A 24,521-nucleotide genomic window follows, 5' to 3' on the forward strand; every position below is an offset into this window, starting at 1 on the left:
CGTTTATCTGAAAATGTTTATTGAAGGGAGCATTTGGCGGTTTCCTGCAAATGAGGGTCTGAGTTCAGTGCGAAGGTTTCAAAACCCTAACCCTCTCTTCCTCTCTCACTCTGTCGCGGAATGGAGAGAAGAGGGTTAGCTTCAGAGGTGAGAATGCCTCTGTTGTACTCTCTTGTTCAATGTTCTTTCTTTTACTGCTTTTTTTTTTAATGGAAAAATGGTTTATTGCTTTCCTCTGTTCACGAGATTTCTATTTGTGTGATGGGTGCTAGATGGTGAAATGCATGTGTTTGATCGGCTCTGTTCTTTACCGCATATTTGTCTGTGAACTGATTATTTTTTTTTCTGTCCCTTAGGGTTTAAAAGATTAGTCTGTTTGCTAGTGTCAGTACGCCGTACGGTACTTTGATTTGTCATTATGTTTGAGTGTTCATGGTTAGATTTAATGCTGTGCATTGTTTAAGCCAAGGAGGTTTTTCCACTCTTATTGAAGGATATTATTGTTTGATGGATGGGTGACGAATATTCACTTTCTTACTATCCAATTCAAACATCACTTTATGACATGAACTTTTGGAAATAGTTGCACGAAGCACTACCCATGAGAACAATTGAAGGAAAGCAGGGAAGGAACCAACAATGTAGGATATTTGTACTGCCTTTGTATGAATTACCAGTTTTTAGATAAGAATTAGATTTTCTTTCACTGTATGGCATCTCATTTATTAGTTTTCTTTATATTCTCTATCTCTTTTCGTAATATTGTTGTATATTCTGCATCAATATGGTATCTTTGTGAAATTGTTGCTGTATTGCTTTTACATTTTCATCATTTCTTATTCTCACTCCCTTGATTTTAGTGATTTTTTGCAATTTGATTTCTTGATGACAGCAATTTACTCCAATTTTCTTATCCTCCATCATTTTTCTTTTCACCCTTGTGCATCCTTCCCCAATCCCTTGCTGATTATTGTTTTCTTATTTTGGAAAAAACCCTGAATTCGGCACATTATTAATTCACACCCCTTTTCTCTGCTCTCATCTCTTGTGAAAAACCATAGTGAAAAACAATAGCAGATTCTCTGAACTAATTAATATTTTAATAAATCATTCAAAAGACTGAATTTAAATTCATTTTTAAATTTAATCTTAATTGCTATCCTAGTTTCATAAAATTTTGTCTCATAATCAAATCATCTTTTATTGAAAATCATATTCTTATTTCATCACCTAAAAACCCTATCAGAACTTTTCATAAAATATTGGTTGTGAAGATCAAAAACAACAATCCTAAATGCCTTAGGTATCCTGCCTGCAGTTGCGATTGGTCTCCTTAATATAACTTCCTTCAGTGATCAAATTGCACTTCCAACATTGCTTGCGACATTTAGCTTTGTGTCAATCATGGTAATTGAAATATTTTGACCATTCCTCTTAATTATCTCCTGATTCTAGTGCTGCTTTGAGAAACGTACTGCTGGAAGCATTCCATATCAGTGAATTGAATGGCTTGAATAATGCAATTCTTCTGATAACTTATGCCTTACATCAATTTCATTATGGTTGCGTTCTGTGCTGTAAAGATAAGTAGGAGTCAATTTCCAGCTGCAGGCTGTTTATTTTGTTTCTAAATGCTTTGCTAGAGTTTTCACTCTCCTTTTGGACCTTAAAATAATTATTGATGTTTCTCCCTTCGACTCTCTTTCAACCCTCTAAAATCATTTGCATGCATCAAAGTTTTGCAATAGGTCAGGGACTCAGGGTATGCTTCTGTTGCTACTGTTGATACTTTTATTAGTAGCATTAGGATATGTGACAAATATTCTAACAAATTGTATGTATCATTTGTCTTCAAGGAATTCCATGATTCTTTTCATGGAAAGTGTTTTTGATATTCATCCTTAGGGAGAAATTCTACCATGTTTACTGTCCATAGAAGAGCTCTTCCCATCTTACGAGAAAGGATTTAGTAACATCATCTAACTAGTATAGATGAAGAAGTTGAACCACCATGTATTTTCATTTTTTGGGGCCAATTATCAATTATCAATTATGGTCAAATTTGATTATTTATTCTTAAAACTTTAAATTAGATTTTAATGTAATAAAGATTCTTTCAAATCTTAATATTATAACTAGATCATGAAATGAGTACATATAAGGCTATTATAATGAATTTCTAGATTAAAATTTAATAAGCAAAAATATATTTTTAAAATTGCATGTTGATAAAAATGAAACTATTCATCTAATAGGTAAAAGGATCTATAAAAGCTCTCATTTTGGTCCTTAGCTTGTTGCCTAGTGAATATTGAAGAATGAGGATAAGTTTTTTCTTGTTTCTACCCCTGTTGATAAACATATTATCAGATCTCCCATTCACTTGGCCATTAATACTCAGTAAACTACTATATGGGTCAGAAAGCTGCTTAGAATTAGTGCATCGATATCCTCAATAATAGGAGGGAAATGAAGGGATAACTCATTTGGAGGATGTGCACAAATGTACTTAGATGCTGATGAGATTATGATATCCTTCTTCGTGCTTGGTTTAGTAAGGGGTGGATCTGAAGGCTCTGATTCATTAATACCATGTAGAGTTTATTTTAAATTTTGTGTTGCTTGAGTTGATGAAAGTGGAATTGCATCATCTATGAGTGAAGATAGATTTTGATCATTTATATGATTCCCTTGTTCTTGTTGTTAAGATCAATAACAAATGATTTCTTAATTTTGGATGCACATTGACGCAATTAGAGTAATTATGTCCAATTACTTTGCAAGAAGTGTAATACGAAGGAATGCCATAAAATAACAATCTGCTACCAATAGGCACTGGTGGAGGAGCCAATCTAAGCCTCCTTTTCCAAAGGCAATGTAGCTTTCATTTCCACCAGAACCTTTGTCACAGACAGTCTCGAGAGACAGGATAGCAGCATCAATGTGCAATGGTTTGCAAAGGTAGAAATATAGACTATTTAAGTAGTGTAGCTGAAGCTGAGGAAAATAAACTCTAAATCGGGTGAAAGGAGGTTCCATGGATGAGTCAAAGTGAGAGGACCACTTTAAGGTATGCATCAAAAGGGCGCATGCATAATAAGGTATTATGGAAAAGTGCTAAAATACTCTTTTTTCGCCAATAATCTAATAATAATATGATGAGATTTCAGAAGTCGAGTAGAATTTTCTTGACCCAAATGTTAGTCAGACATAAATATATGTTTAATCTCAAGAATTGGATGTCTCATCAAAAACTTTCTCACTATAAAGAAATAGAGTACACTGACTAGCTCAGAAACAGATTCAAAGAATTAGATCTGATTTAATCTGAAATGTAGTTTTTTATGATGATGAGGATATAATCCTTGGTGGAAAAACAAAGAAAACAGGGTAGACTAAGTCCATTAAGATTCTGAAGCCATCATCACCCCAATAACTAACTATAACGAATGATTGAGAAGCGCCGACATTAAGAGAAATAATAGCCATGGTTATCCAGACAATAAGAGGAACCATGAGGTAAACTCAAGCATTGGGTTTGATGGCAGCAAAGGAATAGCTTAGTCAGAAGAAACAATGTGAAGAACAGGCATTAGAGATGATGACTTCTATATTAGGTAATGCGATCTCGAGGAAAAAAAGAAACACGATGAGATGACTAGAGGTTGTTGAGCATAAACTAAAAGTCAATGTGCCAGACCAAGCCGACAAGGGCGCCAACTTGGATGCTGAGACTGAAGACATCCCTAGTTATTAATTGGATTTTCTAGTTATGTTGATTTTCATAGGACTTTCTGCAATCTTTTTTCAGTTTTCAAATTTTCTTTCCTTAAGGATTTACTGAGATGCCTTGATGATTTTCTGTGATATCTCTTTTGTTTCTTTTATCCTATTTCCTATCATTTTCTCAATTCCACCGCACATCATGTTTCTATTGGTAATCCCTTGGAGGACTAACGGCTTAATAATTCATCAGAGCCAAAATTTTATAAGTCTGGAAAATTTGACGTGGTGGTTTTCCTTTTCCCCGGGATTATTGCTAATTTAGGGCTTGAACATTGTTTTTGGGCTTTGATTTTGGGTAACATTACCTGGAGTTTAGCAGATCATCCAAGACTTTTTTTGGTTATCAAAAGTGGTTGGTGGGGATTCATGAGTTAAGGGGTTCTAGATGGTCAGATGTTATTCTAGACCCATTTAATTTTTTTAAATAGGTATCTGATTTGTTATAGAACGAGCTTTCTTGAACTTTTTCCTGCTTTCACAATCTTTTGTTCTTTTATCCTGATATAATCTACTGAATGACCTGCCTTTGCATACATCACGAGTCACACTGGCCCTCTCAAGTTATGGTGAAATTTTAGATTACCCGTCCTAAATGTAAAATATAAGGGCATGTTTAATGATGTTCTAATGAGAGCTTAGCAGGTAGTTTAAGTAATTTTATTTCCAAAAGTTGCTAGCATATTTGTTTTCTAATATTCCTGTCTCATCTAATTTGCATGCTACCTCGATCATCGAATGCATTTCTCTTCTGAGTGCAATTTGCATTTATTTATTTAGTTTAAATATTAGACTGGTTATTTTAGTGATACGAGGATTGCAATTGTTCAACCAAAAAATGAGAACACCTATTAAGTGCTTGCCATTTTGGATCTTACATGCTTAAGAGCAATGCTACACTCCCAAAAGAAATATTCTTAAAATAGATATTGATATGGCAGTTGTTGTCATTTATTTTCTGTGAGTGAGCTGGGGCTTAATTAAATGAGGAAGTTGGACAGAATTGAAGGAAACCGTATTTTATTTGTGCATTTATTTTGGGTGTGAAGCATTATCCAATTCATGTTCTGCTATCTTTATGATCGAATACTTTTGAAGTTCTCTTAAATTACTTTTTGATATTCTCTTAAGTTTGCTTGATTTTTGCATAATGTAAAACAACTTCCAGAAATTTCTTATATGTATGTTTTGTTTTACCATTTACAAATTAGATTTTCTGTGAACCTCAGCGAAATCTTACACCATTTTTTGGTGCAACTTATACTTTCCAGGACAAAGTTTGCCATACATGCGGTCATACTGGGTTTGCTGATTCCATCGCAACTTGTTCTCTTTGCAAAGTGTACAATGAACACACGTATGCGCCATTATTTTAGAAATACAAACTTTTTAACCTTGAATCTGTTTAATCATGATTGTAAAGCAATGTCTGAAGAAACAGGTTAGAAATGCCAAGATTGGTATCATCATGTGAGCATTATCCAGACTAGATAATTTGATGTGTCATCAGATAGAGAAAGGGGGATTTCTGATTTCTTTCAAGGCTCATTTGGTTTCTTGTAAATAGAAAATATAAACAATGATTTTATTTTCAGTCATTTTCAGTGTGTAAATAAAATCACCGCATTGAGAGAATTTTGAGGTCTATGGAGTTTGAAATCAATGTTGGCGTCTAAATTCAACCAAATGTTGGATTTAATAAACTGCATTGTTTTTTAAAAAATATAATGTCTAATTTCAAGGAACCAAATGACCTTATATATATATATATATCATAACTTTTAATGGTGTTTTATAAACTAGGTGATGAGGACATCCGGCTGAGTTGGGCCGGAGATCTACGGTTATGATCAGATTACTCTATTTATGAGCATTTGTTTGTGTTTGATTTATTATGTGTATTTTTTTGTTTTAACCCTCACTTGAGGGAGTAGGATCATGTGACCCAAGGGGGGCACTTTTGACATTTGATGTTTTGTTGTATTTTGTCTATTTATAGGTTTCGCCTCCCCCTTGGGAGGGTGATGATTATTATGAATAAAAATTTCTACACTTTGTGTCCTGGTGTGTTTGAGAGCCTTGAGAGTTCTTGTGAGAGTTTATGTGAAATCCCTAGGTGAGGGCAAAGCAAGACCCGTCATGATGAGGTCATCGATAGGAGATTTCGGCGCGCTTATCAGAGACGACCACGGAGATCGACGGCCGAGATTGCTAGCCTTTATTTTTGATCTCACTTGTATTTTCAGTTTTCATTTTATGATTGTATTTTCGTAGTTTCCCATTTTACCCCTGAGGGTAATAGTTGCTTGTGTAGCCCCAAGGGGCATTTTAGACTTTGCGCATTATTTTCTGTTGGGCCTATTTATATGGCCATTGTATCTTGTATTTGAATTAATGAATTGATGAATGAAAATTTTATTTTGTTGTTCTCTTTGTGAGTTCAAGGATCTCTTAGTGAGTTCTTATCATGAGATCTCTTTGTGAGTTCTCCGGGCATTAGTTTCTTCGATCTACTCCTCATCCTCGAGCACGCCGCCCACACCTTCCGTTGGAGAGAAGTTGGATCACTAGCCCTACAGTTGCCGCCGCCCAGCAAAGCTTGCTCAGAGCCGCCGGCCATTGTGGCTGGAATCACCCGCCGGCCAGCCTTCCCAGGTGCTGGCCACGGCTTCCCTCTCCTGCAGCCTTCTCCCCCCCCCTTGCTGCCGTGAGTTGCTGTGTTGCTCCAGCCGTGGAAAATCAAGCCATTAATGCTTGATTAGCTAATCTTTCAATCAGCCTTCACAGCCCATTATTCTAGCGTATGAATTTGAAGCTTTACGGTTATCTTTGAGGCTTGATTACTTACCTAAAGTAAATCCATAATTTAAGCAATTGTTATGATGGGAATTTCAAAACTAATTTGAAATTCAAATTGCTTAATCTGTTTGCTTATAAAAGGAAACTTTCCTTTTATTTGAAGACTAAATTCCTACAGATTTTTTTTTTTAAATCTGTTTTCTAATATTTGTGGGGCCCAACTTGATATAACCCCTACTAATTATTTCCCTCTAATAGCTTGTCCGGCCCTCTTCTTTCGGCTTTCTTCTCCCACTTAATACTAAGCTCCAAATTCAGCCTTATTCTCTACCGCCGGCTCCCGTGCATGCTCCCCAATTGCCATCCCATATTAATGTCCTTAATGACATCAATTGCAATTCCAAAATTTCCTAAACTCTCCCACCTAATGATTCCAAACTGAAACCAAATTTCAGCCGTGCACCAAGCTGCCCCCTCCTCCTTGCTCTCCCGCTGGCGACCCCTTCCTTAGCCAGCCGCCGTCCACCTTCCCTTTGGAAGATTTTTTCTTGCGGCGACCATCCGGATCCAATCCAAGGATGCATGGACGAGCAAGAGTGGAATTACGGCTTTGAGTACGACGACAACGGAAGGGTCGACATCCTCCGTTCCCAATTCTTCGACGTCGGATTTGATTTTCGGACGATCCCGTAATTGATATTCCTATCACTGTCGAAGGAATTATATTTAGATGAATTGAATATAATTGATATTCCTATCACTGTCGAAGGAATTATATTTAGATGAATCTAATCATGATATAGCTGCCAATTCTGCTTCTAATCTGGTGACAAGGCACTTGAATGGATGTTGATTGTTAAGTTCCTCAATAAAGGAAAGTGTTGATTTAGATCTATACCAAACATATTAGGACTTAAGGGTCCTTGTCTTGCCCCTCTAATTTGAGAGGCTCAACAAGAGGTCAAAGCTATGTATGACAAACTCTAACAACTCTTTTCATAGTACTTATAGGTGTTGTTTAGTTTATGTTTTCTAGGTGTAAAGTAAATGGATTGTAGGAATTTTATTTTTTTAAGTGTTTGATATAAAGTAAAATTTATTAAATAAACTTTATAAGTATTTTAAATGCCTCAAAATAGAGTTTACTTGCAAAAACAAAATGTTGAATTCAATGATTTTCTTATTACCTGGTTCACATTCTTTACTCGTCTATTTGAAAACCATCGCAAGCCCATCGTGGTAATAATAATCATAAATGCACTATCGGAAGTTGGAGCCTCATGCCAAGAAAGGCATTTGCCTCAACTCCAGCTACCTTCTAATAATGATGCTTTCAGACGTCATCACTTATTTGCCCTTTTACTGTTGTTGCTTGCATTGTACCATTGGACCTAGTCTCTTAACTTCACAGCTTTTGCACTAGGACATCATTGTTGAATTTTACCCTCACTACCCCTAGTAGTCTTTTGGTAACCTTCGCACGATTATGTAAAATTCTAGCTTTGGTGACAACTATGCTTACATTATTAATAAATTGAGAAAATTTTATTTCATAACAAATGAACTGATGAAGCATAAATTTATTGATAAGTAGAAGTAACTCATGCAACCAATCAATCAATATTATCAGGAGTTTCATTTTTTATTTCTTTGGCTACAAATTCATACTCCTAGAAGCCTTAAGCTTTTAGAGTATTTTTGAATGCGGTTAATTTAAATTTTCTTGTGAGGTCACCAAGTCTTTTGCTTTGATGCCTTTACCGTAATAAAGCATAAATCATTTATCGAAGTGGAGGAACCCTTATTGTTATATTTTAGTGATTCATCATGCTCTACATTTTATACCAAACCAAATAGATGAGATAGTTTTCCTGCATTTATTTTATAAGCAATGAAAGAATTCTAGCAAATTTTCATCTCGGTGAATGCTTGATTTGCCTTGCTTTTCCACACGATGCCGATTAACTTTGTTCTGCTTATCTATGCGTTGCACATAACTTGCGCTCTCGCACAACTTGCATGCTTCTCCGCGCTCATGCAACTTGTGTTCTTCCATGCTCATTTGCTCTCCGCAGGTTCAAGTCCTGAAAGTGATGAAGATTAAATGAAAATTAGGTATACAATTGTGACAAGTGAGCTTTCTGATTGATAGTAACTTATAATCTAATCAGGCACTAGCAGCATGGAGTCGAGTGCCAGATTTTTTTTGAGAGAGTGACCGAATCTATTTCGACCTTTTTGATGGTAACTCATATGCAATTTAAACATTTTAATTTTCATGACTTAGATTATAATTGAGAAAGTCATTTTTTCTCGTCATATGATCTAACGCTTTTGAATCTACCAACCAAGTTGTAGTTTGCTTCTTGTTTGTTATCAGGGCGTATGGGAATTTACTTTTCTAAGAAACCAAGATTATTTCATTGATGTTCTAGAATATGCTTTTACTGGGAGAATAGTTGAATGCATTTGATTAATGTTGTTCAATTGGCAGGAGCAGAAAGGAGAGAGCTGGCACAATTGTCTTTGTTATTGTTTCTCTTTGGAAATTTTTAGCCTAGTATTTCATTATGGATTTTTTATGTTTTGGATCTTGGTTTTAAGCTGATTACTAGAGTCAGAGTTTCTGGCTCCTTCACCACTGGCTTGTTCATGGCAATTTTCATCATCTTTTTTGCGGAAGTTTCTACTTTTTTCTTTCCAAGTGAATGCTTCACATATATTTTTGCCACTCTTATTAGATGAATTTTGCCTTTTTGTGTTTGTGGAGGACCAGTCCGCATGGAGAAGAGAGGCCATATTGAACCCTTTGACCTCCAGGAGTGGAACCTTAATGACTTAGATACCATTTTGAAAATTATAAGAACATGGGAGAGTAAAAATGGAAAATTGTAATATTGAATTTTCCTTGTTCTATGTATAAAATAAGATGATAAGTTATCAATAAATATATAGAGATATAATCATTATGGAAAAAAACAAATATGGACATCAATATTTAATTATATAATTCAAAATTAACTACAGATAAAAATGGAATGCTACTGTCTACATATATTTGGATTGTTGTAGATGAAAAGTTGTTCATGGATTATTGGATATTTATAGAGGTAAAGGTGTTTTCAACATATTATTGAGTTGTTCTAGGTGGAAATATGCTGGCCACATATTTGGGATTATTTTAATAGTTTTCAACAATTTTTTGCCCAACTTTTGCATGCATATCGTATAGCCAATCTAATTGCAACTTTGAAATTTCCTTTTAAGTTTTAAACTAGTTGACTGTATAAGTTATGTTTTTGATATCCCCACCTTTTTTTTTTTCATATAAGATTTATAATGTCTTTTAGCAGTAACCAAGTTTGTTAAATAGGTGGTTTTCCCTGCAAGTATCAGGTTTCTAGATTCTTATAGTGATAGTTTGATTTAGTTTTTTTTTAAAATATTTCCAGGTATTGTATGAGTTCTGTGTGTTTCGAAGTTCCAAATGGGTGGCGCTGTGAGGAATGTTTACGGAGTGCTGAAGCTGTTAGTAAAAGACATTTACCAGCTCACCAATTTTCGCACAATAGAACTTGGAGGAAAATTGAAGCTGGCAAAGTAAAGTTTATTACCAACGAAGAAGTGGTTACACTGACATCGTGGAAAAGGTCACATGGAAGAGGAAATCCAAGTGCTTCTGGACACCGTAGTGATTTTGCATATGTTAAGCCTCCCTCAATATCACGGAAGACAGTTGCTCCTACATTACTCTGTTCAAACGCTAATAAAACCCATTTTACACCCAAGAAAGGGTCTGTTTCTGACGTCATTGACATTAAGCCTTCAGAGCACACTATGGCATCAAAACCTGTTAGTAAGGAAAAAGGTTAGGCATAATCTAAATGAACTTTAGATGTCATTAATTAGTTTTATATATGCCTATCTGAGAAGGTATTCCTACAAAATTTGGTGGATGGTTCAGTGCTAAGCTTGCTTGCATACTTTGTATTTTAAATTTTCTTACAGGAAAGACTACTGCCCAAGTTTTCAAAATGGAGCCTGTTGTAGGAAAAGCTAGTACTTTAGCTTGTAACGTTTCTTCTAAACCAAGTGAGGTTATATTTGATACTGTAGATACTTTGCACGCTGATGATGGACAGATAAGCATGGTAGATAAACATATAGGTATGATGAAGATTTATTTGTATATTAAGCCTCCTCTCAAACATGTTAATATTAACCAATATCATCAAATATTCATGTCTTTCTCCATTGATTCTCAATGATTCTTTACTTCACCTGCTAATACTTGATTCCTTAACTTTAAAATGTTAAATATCAAAATTTTTTTGACATTTAAATCATTACTTATATGCAATCCAATGACATTTTTTCTGGAAGGGGAGAACGATACTATAAAGCTATTTCAAGCTCTTTGATAGGTGGAATAGATAAAGCAGTTCCATTTTTAAATCGTTGGGAATAATAATGTGCATAGCCTATAAAATCTTGGCATTATCTATGATTCGTTATTGAAAAACTTCTGGATAGACCTAAATTTTTATTACTGGAAGCAATTATATGTTTTCTCCTTCTATAAATGAAATCAGATTCATCTAAAAAATGTTAACTTATATAGTTTTTGTTAACTACCATCAGCTCAACTACCAGCCTTCTCTTTGATACATAAATTTTGTCCCCATATATTGAAAAAAGAAAAAGAAAAACTTATGAAAACATGTCTATCCAACACCTGTAAAGAAAGTTATCGCAGAATAGCGATCTCATGCTCAAGTGAGAATTTTCATTCAAAATGTGATAATATTATTTGAGATATGCGAAAAGAAATGGGAAAACATATGATTTAGTATGCTATCTAAAGTGCCAATTAGCTTTGATCTGTGGTAGTCTGTTAATTCAGTCCCTTTTTTATTAATTTTTCTCAACAGTTTTGTGACCTCTTTCAGAAAATAAAGCACCTCTGAAGCCTCAGGATGACTGCTTATTTGTTGAAAAACCTGCAAATACCTCTATTGCTATCAAGGAAGAAAGAGATTTGCATGATAAAAGTGATGCAAATGTACTGCCAGTTCACGATTCAGGCAAGTTACTTTTCCTAGAATAAAGAGATACAGATTTGAAGTAGCATGATCTGTGAACCTGCTGGTTTTCATGGTTTTCCTCATATTCCACTTCTGCAGTTGTACATTACCTATTACATATTGATGACAGGCACTGCCGAAAATTCATCTAAAAAAATGTTGCTTCCACTCAAATTGGTTATTAGTTCAGATGAAAAGCTTCATCATGCTGTAGAAGCCTGTTGGAGGTATTCCTTTCTCCTCAGTGTTAACTGTGGTACTCTAAATACTAAGGAAAGAAACCGGCAAATGATAAATCTGTTGCAAAGTTATTAAAATGTTATTTCTTGATGAAAGCATCTTTTCAAAGTTTTTATAAATTTCTATTCCGATGTCAAGATTTTGTTCAGAATGCAGAAAAATATTTTAAAGAATTGATTTGTGTTTATTTTTTGTCAAGATTTAGAGAGTATCTGAAACATTGGCTTCAATGCTTTTGTTAATATACTTTTTTAACGACAAAAAGGCGTGGTGGCATGATACTGAGATAGTTAGCATTAATAATGAAGGCATAATTGTTTTGTGCAGCTTTCTATCTTCTTAACTTGTTATCTGAATGCATTGAGCAATGCAATGTGACTGTTGTTGACCTCAATTTTGGTGACCCAAACCGTCCTGTTGATTGCCGATAAATTTCAGATCGAGCCGAATTTGAGTTAATTGAAGTCGACTATATTGCATAAATTTAATTCGACAATGTCGAGTTTGAGTTGACTCAATTCGAGCCTTATTTGACCTCGATGTTGTCGTTGATCATTAAATTGAGTTGATTCAAGCCCAAATCAATATAATTAATAATCAAGTAAATTTAATTGGGCCTCGACGAGTTAATTTGACTATGCTCGAGGCTGAAATTATCAAAAATTAATTTGGTTATTACTTAAATAAATTTAAACGCACGAAATCAAATTGATTAAATTCAAATCGAGCGTACTTCAATCGACTCAATTAAACGCTATCGACCCAAACCTAAATTAAATCGACGCTAATTAGCTCGAATCAAACCAAATCAACCCAAATACAAATCTAATAAAATTGATTAATTACTTAGCCGAATTAGCCTTCAAATCCCCTAAAAATTTTTGTCATTAATCCTATCCTTCTATTTGGAATGAAGGAGGGGTAGGATGGTCTTTCACTTGTTTTTAGAAAAATCTAGGACTTGATAAATCTCTCATGGGTATCAAAACCACCACCTTTCCTTCATATTTTATAGATAAAGTGTTTTTAAAACCATCATGGATAGTATGTCTGTTATATTATTGTGGTCGTCATAATAATAAGTGAAAGGCATCCATGGCAATCACATTGTATCACTCTTGCAATTTCTTATCTATGAAAAACTGCACTTGATATTCTTTTGTTACTTTTAATCTCCTTTCCTTTATCTATCCAGTATCATCTTTATAGGCTATAGGCTCCTAAGTAGATAGATTTAATTTGGTGATATGAAAAAACGCCCAATATTATTGTATTTATATGATATTTGTAATAGTAGGATGCAAACATCAATGAACCGTGTAATAGTATGCTCCTCAGATTTGATAGCATTGCATTTCAACATTAGTTATTCAAATGCAGCTTTTTATTCTTCTCTATGAACAAACTTTGTGTTGATTGCTAACCAGCCCGGCCCCACATGCCATTTCACCCCCAAATGGAACATCTGTTCCCTTATGTAACTCCCCCACGATAAGAAAACTCTCAGAAGAATTGTTCCCTTTTAATTAATTCGACATTCACGTGCTCGCTACTCTCTTGGTCCGTTCGCACTCAAGTGCTCAGGAACAACTCTCTAGAGCTCCTTGCCCTCTCGTCTTCTCAGCCTTCCCTCGCACCCTATCTCTTACCCGAGTTGTTTGCTCCCGCACGCGATCACCAGCCTGATCCCTAGCCCTCGGCTGCATGTATTCTCGTAGTCTGCTTCATCCCGATCGACCTGATTTCCCCCTGCCACAAGAATCCCAATCGACTCCACTTGATTGAACCTACCATCATCTGTACCTGTCTACTGCATATGAGTATACAAATCAAATAGAGAGAGTGTTTGTAAAATAAATAAATAAAAAGAGGGAGAAATAACAGGTACCTGCCAATTTGAAGACCTGTGCCGTGTATCTTTGATCTGGGCAGGAGAGATGATTATATGGAGACCTTGCGCTGTCGTATCTTTGATTTGAGCGGGATGAAAAACGACAAATGCCATCCTAACCTCCTTTTGCAGGTAGGGAATGTCAGGAGGTTGCCGGATTTTCAAAAAAATATTAAATAATTGAATAACATCTACTACTAACTTGAAGACCTGCACTTTTGTATCTTTTATTCGGGCAGGAATGTTTGATTTGAAGCTCTCATGCTATTGTATATTTGATGCGGGCAAAAAATATAGGGGTGCCTATACCCTTCGCCCACAAATAAAGGGACTGGACTTCTACCGACGAAAATGACTAAGGATGAGAAAAGGGAAGAACAAACTCTTACATTTCAAATAAAATGTAAAAAACTAGAAATCAAAAGACTTACAATAATGACTCTTGCAAAATTTAACCGACTTACAAACTTTGACTCAATCACTTGACGGCACCCTAAAGTTGTTTCACTTAGAGAAGAAGGATACAGGTGGAGTGGCACTTGTGGAGAGACGAAAGAGGTTAGAAGCCCGAGAAGAAAGGTTGGAAAGAGCCCACAGGATTTCCGGAGGGGATGAGAAAAAAGGGTGGAAAGAGCCCACAGGATTTCCAAAGCAAACCCGCAGGTTATAGCTTTTCCAAAAATCACATTTCATAACTTTTTTTTAAACATTACAACATATTTATAGGTATGAAAGAGGAATACCAAGAGACACCTAATAAATTCCCATAGGAATTCTAAACATCACATAGCATTAAAATACCTAAAAAACATCCCAAGCCAAGGAACCGAAGAGGCATCCACGGGAACCAAGGGGCATGGTTACGAGAAAGAGCCCAGGCACGGGAAAACTAGCAGCCGGCCGGAATCCAAGGGGGCAAATGCACAAAATACTAAAGGCCATGGAGGAGCCAAGGAGCCACTCATGGGAAAAGTAATCTTGGGATTCTAAAGGCGGTTTGGAATTCCAAGAGACATACATGATTACAAAATTAAAAACATAAAAAGAACATTTAATATAAGATAACTATGAGCTAAAATCAATAGCTTAATAATGAGCTAACCCTTAGTTCAATAAGTGAACTAAAGACCAGCTCATACAATAGCTAACAACATCGGTTACAGCTTCTCACATTTTTATTAAAGCTAGTAGACTCAAGGGAAGCCAAAATCTAATTATTTTTTGACATGAGTTGCTCCCCCTTTGTCTACATCAATATTTGATCGAGCAGGAAAATTTTGATTTAAATACATCGCGTTGTTCGTATCTTTGATTCGGAAAAGAAGAACAACGGCAAGTGCCTCCTAATTATCAACTTGCGGGGAAGGGAATGTCGAGAGGTTGCTAGATTTTCGTGAAAATGGCTAATAAAAAAAATATAATAAATAAAATATAATTTTGAAGATTAATTCTAAAGTTAAGAGGGATTTGAAGTCAATGCGCTTTTAAACTTAATCATTGACTTCTTTGTCATTCAAACATTCAAAAATCAATTCAAAAATATAATAATACCAATGAACCAAGTCTTTATATGATGACTTGCGTGACATTGAGATCCACTTCGGCATTGAAGAAAACTTTATTGGCTGAGTGTTTGGTAGTGGCCACCAACTGTCTTAGAAGAATTTTATGAGTGGATAATTAAAGATGCAGTTTTAAACATGAAAATAACATAAATGTAATTCTTGAATATTATCGTTTAATCAAAATGATTCGAGAGTCATGATTCATTCAGGCAATTATATATCTCTCAACCCTTGAGGAGCCTCCTTGAGTTTTTCTCCAAGATGCTTTTAGTGGTTAACCAATTCTTTTGTATAGTGATCATCATCAGTATGATATATAACAAAATACTTTTGTGTAGGCTTCTGATAATTCTTCATTAACGAACAGATAACCTAAATATTCTCAATTTGAAATCAAAGCCATGATAAAAATAATTGCTTGATTAAAGGGAGAATAGGTGAACTTCTTCAAAACACGTAAGATTAAGTTGAGGCAAGACATTATTTTCAATGATCATTATTTTTCTTTAAATAAGTTCCTATATAAAAGTCAATCAGTTATTATAATGTTCTAACATTGAGAAGATAATGAATCACTTTTGTTTATGTTTTGGGAGGTTAAGTATCCTAGAAGGCTTTTCAAAAATAAAGTCTAGGGAAATAATATGGCCAATGAAATAGTGAATTGGACCTATCAAATTACTTATTGATTTGATATATTACATAAAGTAGTCCAAGTCTTGTGGACACACCGCCTTGAGCTACGTAGAATGCAATGTGCAATAAATATTAATAAGACTTCACAAATGATGATGAGAAAGAATTTAAGTAATTAATAGGGCTATCTTATCGATCCACCTTATAAAAAAGTATCAAATGATTTTGATGACCTTAATTGGGTTTTTCTTCTATCCTTCCATCCATATTTGGAAGATCATATCCAAATTGTTAAATTTGATAACAAGGGATACTTAATTACTGAAAATATATCTTGCATGTGCTCCAATCGCCATATTTGATTCTTAAATCCAGATGTTCGAGAATGCTTCATGGATTCACTAAAATTATTCAAATACCTCGACAATAGCTATGTTCAATATTCTAAAACAAGTTCTGCATGTGCTCTGATCTTTACGTCAAGCTTATAAATACAAGATATGGGAATGCTTTGCAAATTTGCTAAAAATGCTCAAATACCCCGATGATGACTGTGTTGAAAGTGAATCTCAATCGGAGGGGATCCCATAATTTTAAAATGCTTTTCAAAATTTTTATGAAAATCCAAAAAAGCATTTTAAAGTGTTCTACCATCTCAATGATGACCACTTTGAATGTAAATCTCAACTGAAGGTTTCAACTCTCAACTCCTATTAAAATTTTAAAATATAATCAAATTATAAACATTTAAATGAAAATCTTATTAACAATTAATTTAAAATTAAAATCCTGCCACACTTGGCATCAGTTTGTCGAGGATGATGAATTGGAGAATAACTTCAGCTCACAAAGAGCAGAGGTCTTGTGTGATGTATTACTACAATTCATTTTCAGTTGATTTATCGCCGGCAAAGACATGACACTTGCCCTCCGATTAGATGATTTTGTTGCAAAATAGTACCACTATATTACGGTCATGGCCAAAGCCCTTATGTTTCTTAATGGTTAAAAGTCAACATAGGGTGAATTCTATAAGATTTAAATCCCTATGTTAGCTAAGGTTGACTTAAATTCACCATCTTAGACAAACATTCACCTCAGGTCGACAAGGTATTCTTGGACAAAGAAATACATTACTGCTGACAAGGTTCTTTCAGTCAGGTTGAGTCCACTAGCTCCTTTGACTAAGTATACTAGACTCTAGAGACCATGACAACCCGCGAAGATGGAGCCATGGGATCTTGATAGGGCTCGTCTTCATTCCCCCCATCACATGTTTTAAATATATGATGATAAATTTCAAATCTTAAACTCTAAAATTGAAAACCAAATTCAAACCCTAAAATTGTTATTATTATACGTTAGGTAATTATTGCGACCTATTGAACGGCTAGCCTTGATTGAAAATTTTTTCTTGTTATCGGGATGAATAATTAATCATAGGAGTTTACGCCTATGAGAACCATAACTCAGATGATAAAGTCCTTGTAAAATGAGAGCGAAATCTCTGGGTAGTATCTTATCTAAAATCCAATCTTCCTTTTGAAAATTTACCCCAAAACCTAAATCCGTTAAAGCTTTTCCCGTCAACAAAGAGGCGCGGAGAGGCCGGGGTGCTAATTTTTGGAACCCACATTTTGTTATTGGAAATTATTAATTTCAATGAAGGCATCTTGTTTAAAATTATATTGCAAGTACCTTTTATGTATTTCTTTTTTGTTTCTCCCATTTAATGAGTTTATTCCTACACTATTTATCCCTTCATTTTTAAGATTTTCCCCCGAAATGGAAATAATTTTTCTTGACGATGGCTATTGGTTACCAGTTTTATGCGCATATCAGTAGATATATCTTTATATTTGAATACACGCTCTATTGTATACAACTAATCTATGAACGTATCATTGGTTCGCTTCTGCGATAAGGCTCATCCTATTTGGATGATTCTTGAAGTGCTTGGTGGAAAGGGTTTCACATCTCTTGATCCAAATGTTTGTTATCTGAATGAAACAAATGGGGTTTTCTTCACTTCTTTCATACTGCGCTAATTTATTTTGTAATTGCTGAATTTTATTATTTAATTCTTCCATAGCTATTTATTGGTTTTGCGGGGTTAGTTTTACCTAGATGGCACCCTAAAACTAAGGCTCTAATATCAAAATTTGATGTTGATAACGGCACTAAGAAGGGAAAAGATTGAATTCTTCTAGCTGATATTCATGTAAAATAGATTTAAACAATTGTATTAAGTCCCACTTAATGTACAAGAAACCCAAGACAAAATTTTCACTCAGTCGTCTACAACACAAAAGAAAAAAAAAATGAAAGCAGATAAGGTTCCACTTTCCAAACTTGAAATAAGACAGTTTCTCATCTTATTCTCACTCCCAAGTAACTGAAGGCTGTGTTAGCTTGCGGTCAGAAGAAAATAGCAGCTCCCACTAACATCAATTACTTAAACTAGTGGTTGGAGTTGTTCGAACCCACATACCAAAGTGCGAAGCACACTAAATAGATAGCCATTAAAAAAAAAAATCTATGATGAACAAACTACGTGGAAAAAAGAAAACCTGATAACAAATTCACTGTTTTCAAGAAAAGAAAGTCAATTAGAGCAAAATAGAAAAGAGAGAACCTGATTGTAGCTAAAAGTTAATGACGGTTGTAGGTTTAGCTTCCTTGCAAATTTCCTATATAAGGTGGTTGAGCCACATGGGGTCTAAGGGCTTATCCAACTGAAGCTCATTTTCCACTCCAAAATGTTGTAACTCATCTCCAACCGAACTCCATTTCATAACGCTAAAAAAGAATATTTTGGGTATATTCTTTCTCCAACGGAAAAAATAGCATTTGTGAACAATGTTGGCTTCTCACTGTTCACGTTGCCTGTTGTTGCGAGAATAATGTAGGTTTTTCGTGTTCAGGTGGAGCAGCTCGCGGACGGTAAATGTTGGTTTAGCGTTTGGTTGGAGATGGCCTAAGGCCATTGATTATTTACGTAGTTTCTGTAGTTAAATGGCACTTAGAAATTTGCCAAACTTTCTCCTGAACTTTGCTGCCTAACAGCAGCTTCTTGTTGATCAAGAACCATATCTAAGAAGCCAACCAAGAAACTTTCCCGCCTAGCTACTTGAAAATCCACTAAAACTTGAACCGCCAGCGTCTTGGCTGAAGGATGGGCACGGTGGCTGCTGCCGGTTGGAACCTTCCAACGAGCATTTGTGGCCTTAGAAGGATGGGGATAAACGTGTTTGATGATAGGATAGTCCCTGATTCTTCTACAACCTCACTCTTCATCTCTCCAGATTTAGGGAAACCCACCCAAAGGACAGGAATTCCCTCCCTTGTCAGGATTAATCCTAAAACTAGTTCTCCAAAAACTCCCCCTCCATATATAAGATTTGGGTATTTATTGAAAAAAAAATCTAATAACTTAAAAGACAGAAATTACTAAAGAAACGGCTAATAAGCGATTTACAAAGATAAAAAAAATAAAAACCTAATGCCTCTCCTAACCACGTTATACTACGAGTATCTGCTAACATGATATGTTTAGAACTGATCGGACATATTCTTCCAACGCTTTACTATGCCATTCATGGACATATTGAGCTTTCCTTGTGGCATTACCATTAACTTGGTGTGCATTTTCCATTGAGTAGTGTAAGCTGCAAATCTGTTGCAGATCTGGAGATTTCAGAAGTGTTGATTAATTTCTTTAATCTTGTTGATTTGATATATTTCGTATATAATTCTTTCTTTTCTTTATACAGGGGAGCTTTTGAGGTGGTGGACTTGGTTACCCAGTTCCATGGTCCAGTTAATGGGCATTTACCTTGCCAAGTGTCTCCCAAAGCATATGATGCCTCAAAGCATTTGCCTGGAACATTACAGTTCAAGATACATTCTCGCGAAAGAGTGTGGCCAAAAATTTTTAAGCTTAGTCCTCCAACAGAGGATGATGTGGCCTTGTACTTCAGGTGTGAGGTAGAAAGGTAATAAAGAAACTCTTCAAAAGTTTAGTCCCGTTGGTGGTGTATGCTTCTGTAATCTCTCATGATTTAAAGATTGATAATAATTACATAATTTTACACTTTCTCATTTTATTCCTGTTGAAAATATCCCACATTATGTGTAAAATGAGAGTGATGTTACCATGTATCTGCTCCATATTTCTTTTCTAATAAATGGTATCAGAGCCAATACTTTAGCTAAAGTTAAAATGTTTTATGTGGTTTGCGACTCTCATTTGTCTTTGTGGCTTGTATCATGGTCGACCAAGATTCAAAAGGGATCTCGACTCCCACATAGGCTTCCACGTGATTGATTGACCTCCAAGTGTTTGTCATTTGAGTGTTAAAAAGCTTTCGTTTTAGGTTGAAATGTTGAATAGTTGCTTGATCTTTTATTTGGGCAAATTGTTGGGGTGCTGAGAGTAAAAAGTTCCACATCAGAATTAAAACGAGAGATTGGTTTCTAATATACCTATAGTTTCTGTTACTCATTAACTTTTAGTTTTTAGGTTAACGGGGTTGCATCTTTTATTTATTGGGCTTAAATTATTCTATGGCATTCCACCCTTTCTTGAAACTAACTCCTGTTATTCTGATCCATTTAATGTTACTATTCATTTTTCAAATGCAGGCATAAAGAAAATTATGCTCATTTTATTCAGCACATTGATTCTCATGATTATGCATTACAAGGTTTCGTAGCAGATGTAGCAGATGTTGAGCTACTGATATTCACATCTGCGCAACTACAAATTGATTCCCAGAGTGAGTTACAGAATTATCTCATGAAATTTCTTATTATTTTGCATAACCGGGAAAAGGTTTCTATAAAATGTAAGGTCTTGTTTCAAGGTCCTGTAACTGTAAGAGATCTGATTACCTTCTAGAATTTGAAGATACATGAAAGATTCTAGTAGTTGACATGCATTTTGATTAGAATCAATTTTACATGCATTCACTGGAGCGACTGTTGGGTGTTGTGTTCTTAAATTAGTTCTTCATTGCCCAATATGTGCTGCTATTCATACTATTTCTATATTGTTCTTGCTGTTTATGTTTGTAATCACACCAATATACTGTGAAATGTGATTTTATTTTTTATTTTTTGTTCTGCTTTCACTTTCAAATCTCCTTTCACATATGCTGAATGATTAGAAAACAGGAGTCACTGGACTTGACAAGTAATGGTCAACTCATCTTTTATTTGGTGAGGATGGCTCATTTTTAATTCAAATGCTCCCAGTTCATCCAGTCATGAAACTGTTGTAGTAGTGATTGTAGATTTGTAGGTAGCATGACAATTTACTACATTTATTGAGGTAACACTCAGGATTATCATATAAATTTTGTGATTTGCTTACAGTATTTGATGGGGATATGTATCTTTGGGGTGTATTTCGACATTTCAAGAAAAAGAAAGCTATTCATGGAGATGAAAAGGCTGAATCAACTAGCCCTTCGGCGCCTAAGGTGCATCTTACACATGGTCACTCTAAGATTCCCCGGGATGTTAGTTCTTTGGAAATCGACATGAAGGTTGATATGCCACAAGGTTCTTCTCTTGAAAGAGAAGTTGACATGGAAATTGACATGTTAGGTGGTTGGCCCATTGGAAGAATTGATGTTCCCAAAAAGATTGAAGACGTGCCATCTGGTTTCCCAAAGGCCATTCAGAGGTCCCCTCAGAACTTCAGCCTAAAGAAGTTTACTAACTCGCATCTTTTGGGTACTCCACCAGGCTTTCCAGTTCCTGCTTACAAAAGGTCTGTACCAGCACCAAGGGGGACGCCAACCAAGGATCTTGTATCATCCAATACAACTACAAATTATGGTTGAGCCGGCCCAACAACAAATTAGTTGGCTCCTTTCATTACCAGGTAAAGGAAAAATCTACAAAATTACATGTGGATCTTTCTCTAATTCTTTTTTTGTTTAAATGTTATTGAACTGGGCTTAATTTAACTTGGTTAAATCTCTTAACATGGATGAACAATGAGGTTGCCTATATAGAACTGCAAATCATGATAGAAATTTGCTGATTTCTCTCTCCTTGATTTTATAATTGCTGCAATTTCATTTAAACAAACCTTTTATCACTTATTTTTTTCTACCATTTTTGGAAGCATATTATGGGTATCCTATCACGTAATCCTTTCATCTTATTTAACTATGGAACCATTAGGTTTGTGATTATGACATGCGTTCATTTAGAAGGCCTGAAAATATGGAGTTGTAGAAGTTCTTAGTCCAAGAAAATCTTGCATACATTACTAACAGAGAGAAGCATATTTTTATGGTGGCTTTTTGTCCATAGTTGAGAACTTTTGAGGTAATGGTGGTGATAAGATGATTTCAGTATTTATGCTTTCTGTTAAAATCATCATATGGTTTATGCAGCTCTCATGAGCTGACTGGCAATCTTAATTGTTCAAAATTAGAGAATCTAAAGTAAAATTTAACACTTAACTAGAAACTTCTTTCTAAATGGTAATTCATTTTATATGCATAAATTCAAGTGTATTGAATTTTATTACTTCTCACAGCTTTATCTATTTTAATACATTCATCTAGGTTTAGGCTACAGTTGTTATAAAAAGATGATGTGAAAAATTTTCTGATCAGCAACACTTCTCCAGGAAAATTCTTCTGTATAGGCCTCAACAATCATGAGGCTCAATTCCCATCAACACTGTGATTTCCATCCCTCGCAAACCCGGCGTCGTCAAGATCATAGCTAGTGAACAGAAAAAGAAAAATGTTTCCCCCACCCAAAAAAAAAAGTTCAAGGATTGGCTTAAGGGGAAGAAGATGGTTGCTGGAAAAAACTGAAAACGACACTATATAACATAGAAGTAGAAATGACTATAAAATGTAAATACAATACTGGCAAATTACTTGTTTAGATCTATAGAATTAGTCTTTAGTTGAATCCTTTGTTTGGATAGATTTTCAGCTTCCAAATTCTGAGAACAACTTGGTGGTGTTTTGTCTGCAATTTTCTTAGGCAAATCCACCTTCTTCCCCTTTGATGAAGCTAATTCTGAAGTCTGCAATGTTCTTCAAACTAGTCAACAGCATTTATTCAGTAGTTTTGCATAATTTGGCCTCTGTTTTTTTATTCAAGATGGTTTGTTCTACACCGATATTTGCTTGTTAATTAGCACTCTTTGATGTGGTTCTTTGTTCTTGAAATTTATTTGAACTTACAAGTGCTTAGATGATTTGCCAGTGGCAGTGGCAATGGCAGCATTCCTTTATTCATCTTGGGGAATTTCACTGGATTGTTGCTACAGGTTTTCTTTAGGTATTCAGGTATTGCTCCACACTGCTTATTTTGTTGCTTGAAGATAAAAATGTTAATTACATTTGAAAATTGTATTTTAGGTGCTAAGCTAGCTTGGATAAAGAACTTGAAATGTATTAGAAATTTTAAGATATTAATTAGTTCAAATGATCTCTATGTTTTGCATGTTTATGATTAAATCAAGTATGTTGATGATATGAAATCAATGAGCTCAATATCACTTAATTTTTTGTTCATTAATGTATTTAAATGCCAAACGAATAGTGTATGATCGAGAGAATTAATATGGGTTGTTTGATCGTATTATAATTTTTTATTATATTTTTGTGGCATGTTGATCTTAAAAATTTATAAATATGCCTATGTTTTGTATATGAAGGGTGGAGGATCTTGGCTTGAGAATTAAGGAAGTTTAAAGGCTTTAAGAATCTTGATGCTCCGCTCGGGTATCAACAGTGAGATACTTTCCAATGTTGCCTTTAGACCACTTCTTAATTGGGGTCATCAAAACATCAACTGACCATTGCTGTCGTACCATTGCCAAACCATCTTTGCCAGATCGCTACTTGATCTCCATTGTCATAACACAATTGATGTTGGACCATCGATTGGCCAACATCTTTCAATCTTTGTTGCACGATTATGATTGACCGACAATTATTATCGATTCATGATCATTCGACATTCGTCATTTGATTATAATTTTTCTATAATCATTGCCTAATTTTGGTTCTTTAACAATCATTGTGTGAATATGATCCTTTGATCTTTCTCCTTAATATGGTATTTCGACTACCTATTGATTAGTTACATTCCTCTATTTATTATTGCCTGACTACGTTATTTTGTTGGTGGTCCTCCAACCATTGACACCGGATTATAATCCTCTAGCCGCCTTTACCCAACTATAGCTCTCTAACCATTATTGCTCGATTATGGCCTTTCGATTAATGTCGATTGGATATAAATTGTTGAGTAACACCACTTGACTATAGTCTAACAACCATCCATTGACTAACTACGGTCTTTTGACCAGCATCCTGACTACTGACGTTTGGTTATGGTCCTCTAATTATTATCGCCCAATTATAGCCCTTTGACCAATATTGCCCGTTCTGGTATTGTGGTCTTGCAACGACAATCCCCCGACTAGTGCACTTATCCTAATATTTTTTTATTATAGTCTTCTGACTTCAGTCACCTGGC

The 24,521-nt window shown here is 35.1% G+C and overlaps 1 protein-coding gene across 5 annotated transcripts; it reads left to right on the forward strand.

The window, feature by feature from the left end:
* Positions 1-31: 31 nt before the first annotated feature.
* On the forward strand, positions 32-23,320 carry LOC110096744. Of its 5 annotated transcripts, none has more exons than XM_028697978.1 (10): positions 32-147; positions 5,055-5,140; positions 10,035-10,450; positions 10,591-10,749; positions 11,532-11,666; positions 11,797-11,893; positions 19,772-19,993; positions 20,643-20,776; positions 21,375-21,888; positions 23,229-23,320. In XM_028697978.1, exons 1-9 carry the CDS (start codon positions 121-123, stop codon positions 21,845-21,847), a joined length of 1,749 nt encoding a protein of 582 aa, XP_028553811.1. In that variant the 5' UTR covers positions 32-120; the 3' UTR covers positions 21,848-21,888; positions 23,229-23,320. The 5 variants fall into 5 exon arrangements, with proteins under 5 accessions (XP_028553811.1, XP_020678468.1, XP_020678467.1 ...); XM_020822809.2 differs by having other exon boundaries at positions 23,241-23,320; XM_020822808.2 differs by lacking the exon at positions 23,229-23,320 and adding an exon at positions 22,648-23,203.
* The last annotated feature ends 1,201 nt before the right edge of the window (positions 23,321-24,521 follow it).

This window comes from Dendrobium catenatum, unplaced genomic scaffold (genome assembly GCF_001605985.2).
Source record: "Dendrobium catenatum unplaced genomic scaffold, ASM160598v2 fragScaff_scaffold_1023, whole genome shotgun sequence".
Lineage (NCBI taxonomy): Eukaryota > Viridiplantae > Streptophyta > Magnoliopsida > Asparagales > Orchidaceae > Dendrobium > Dendrobium catenatum.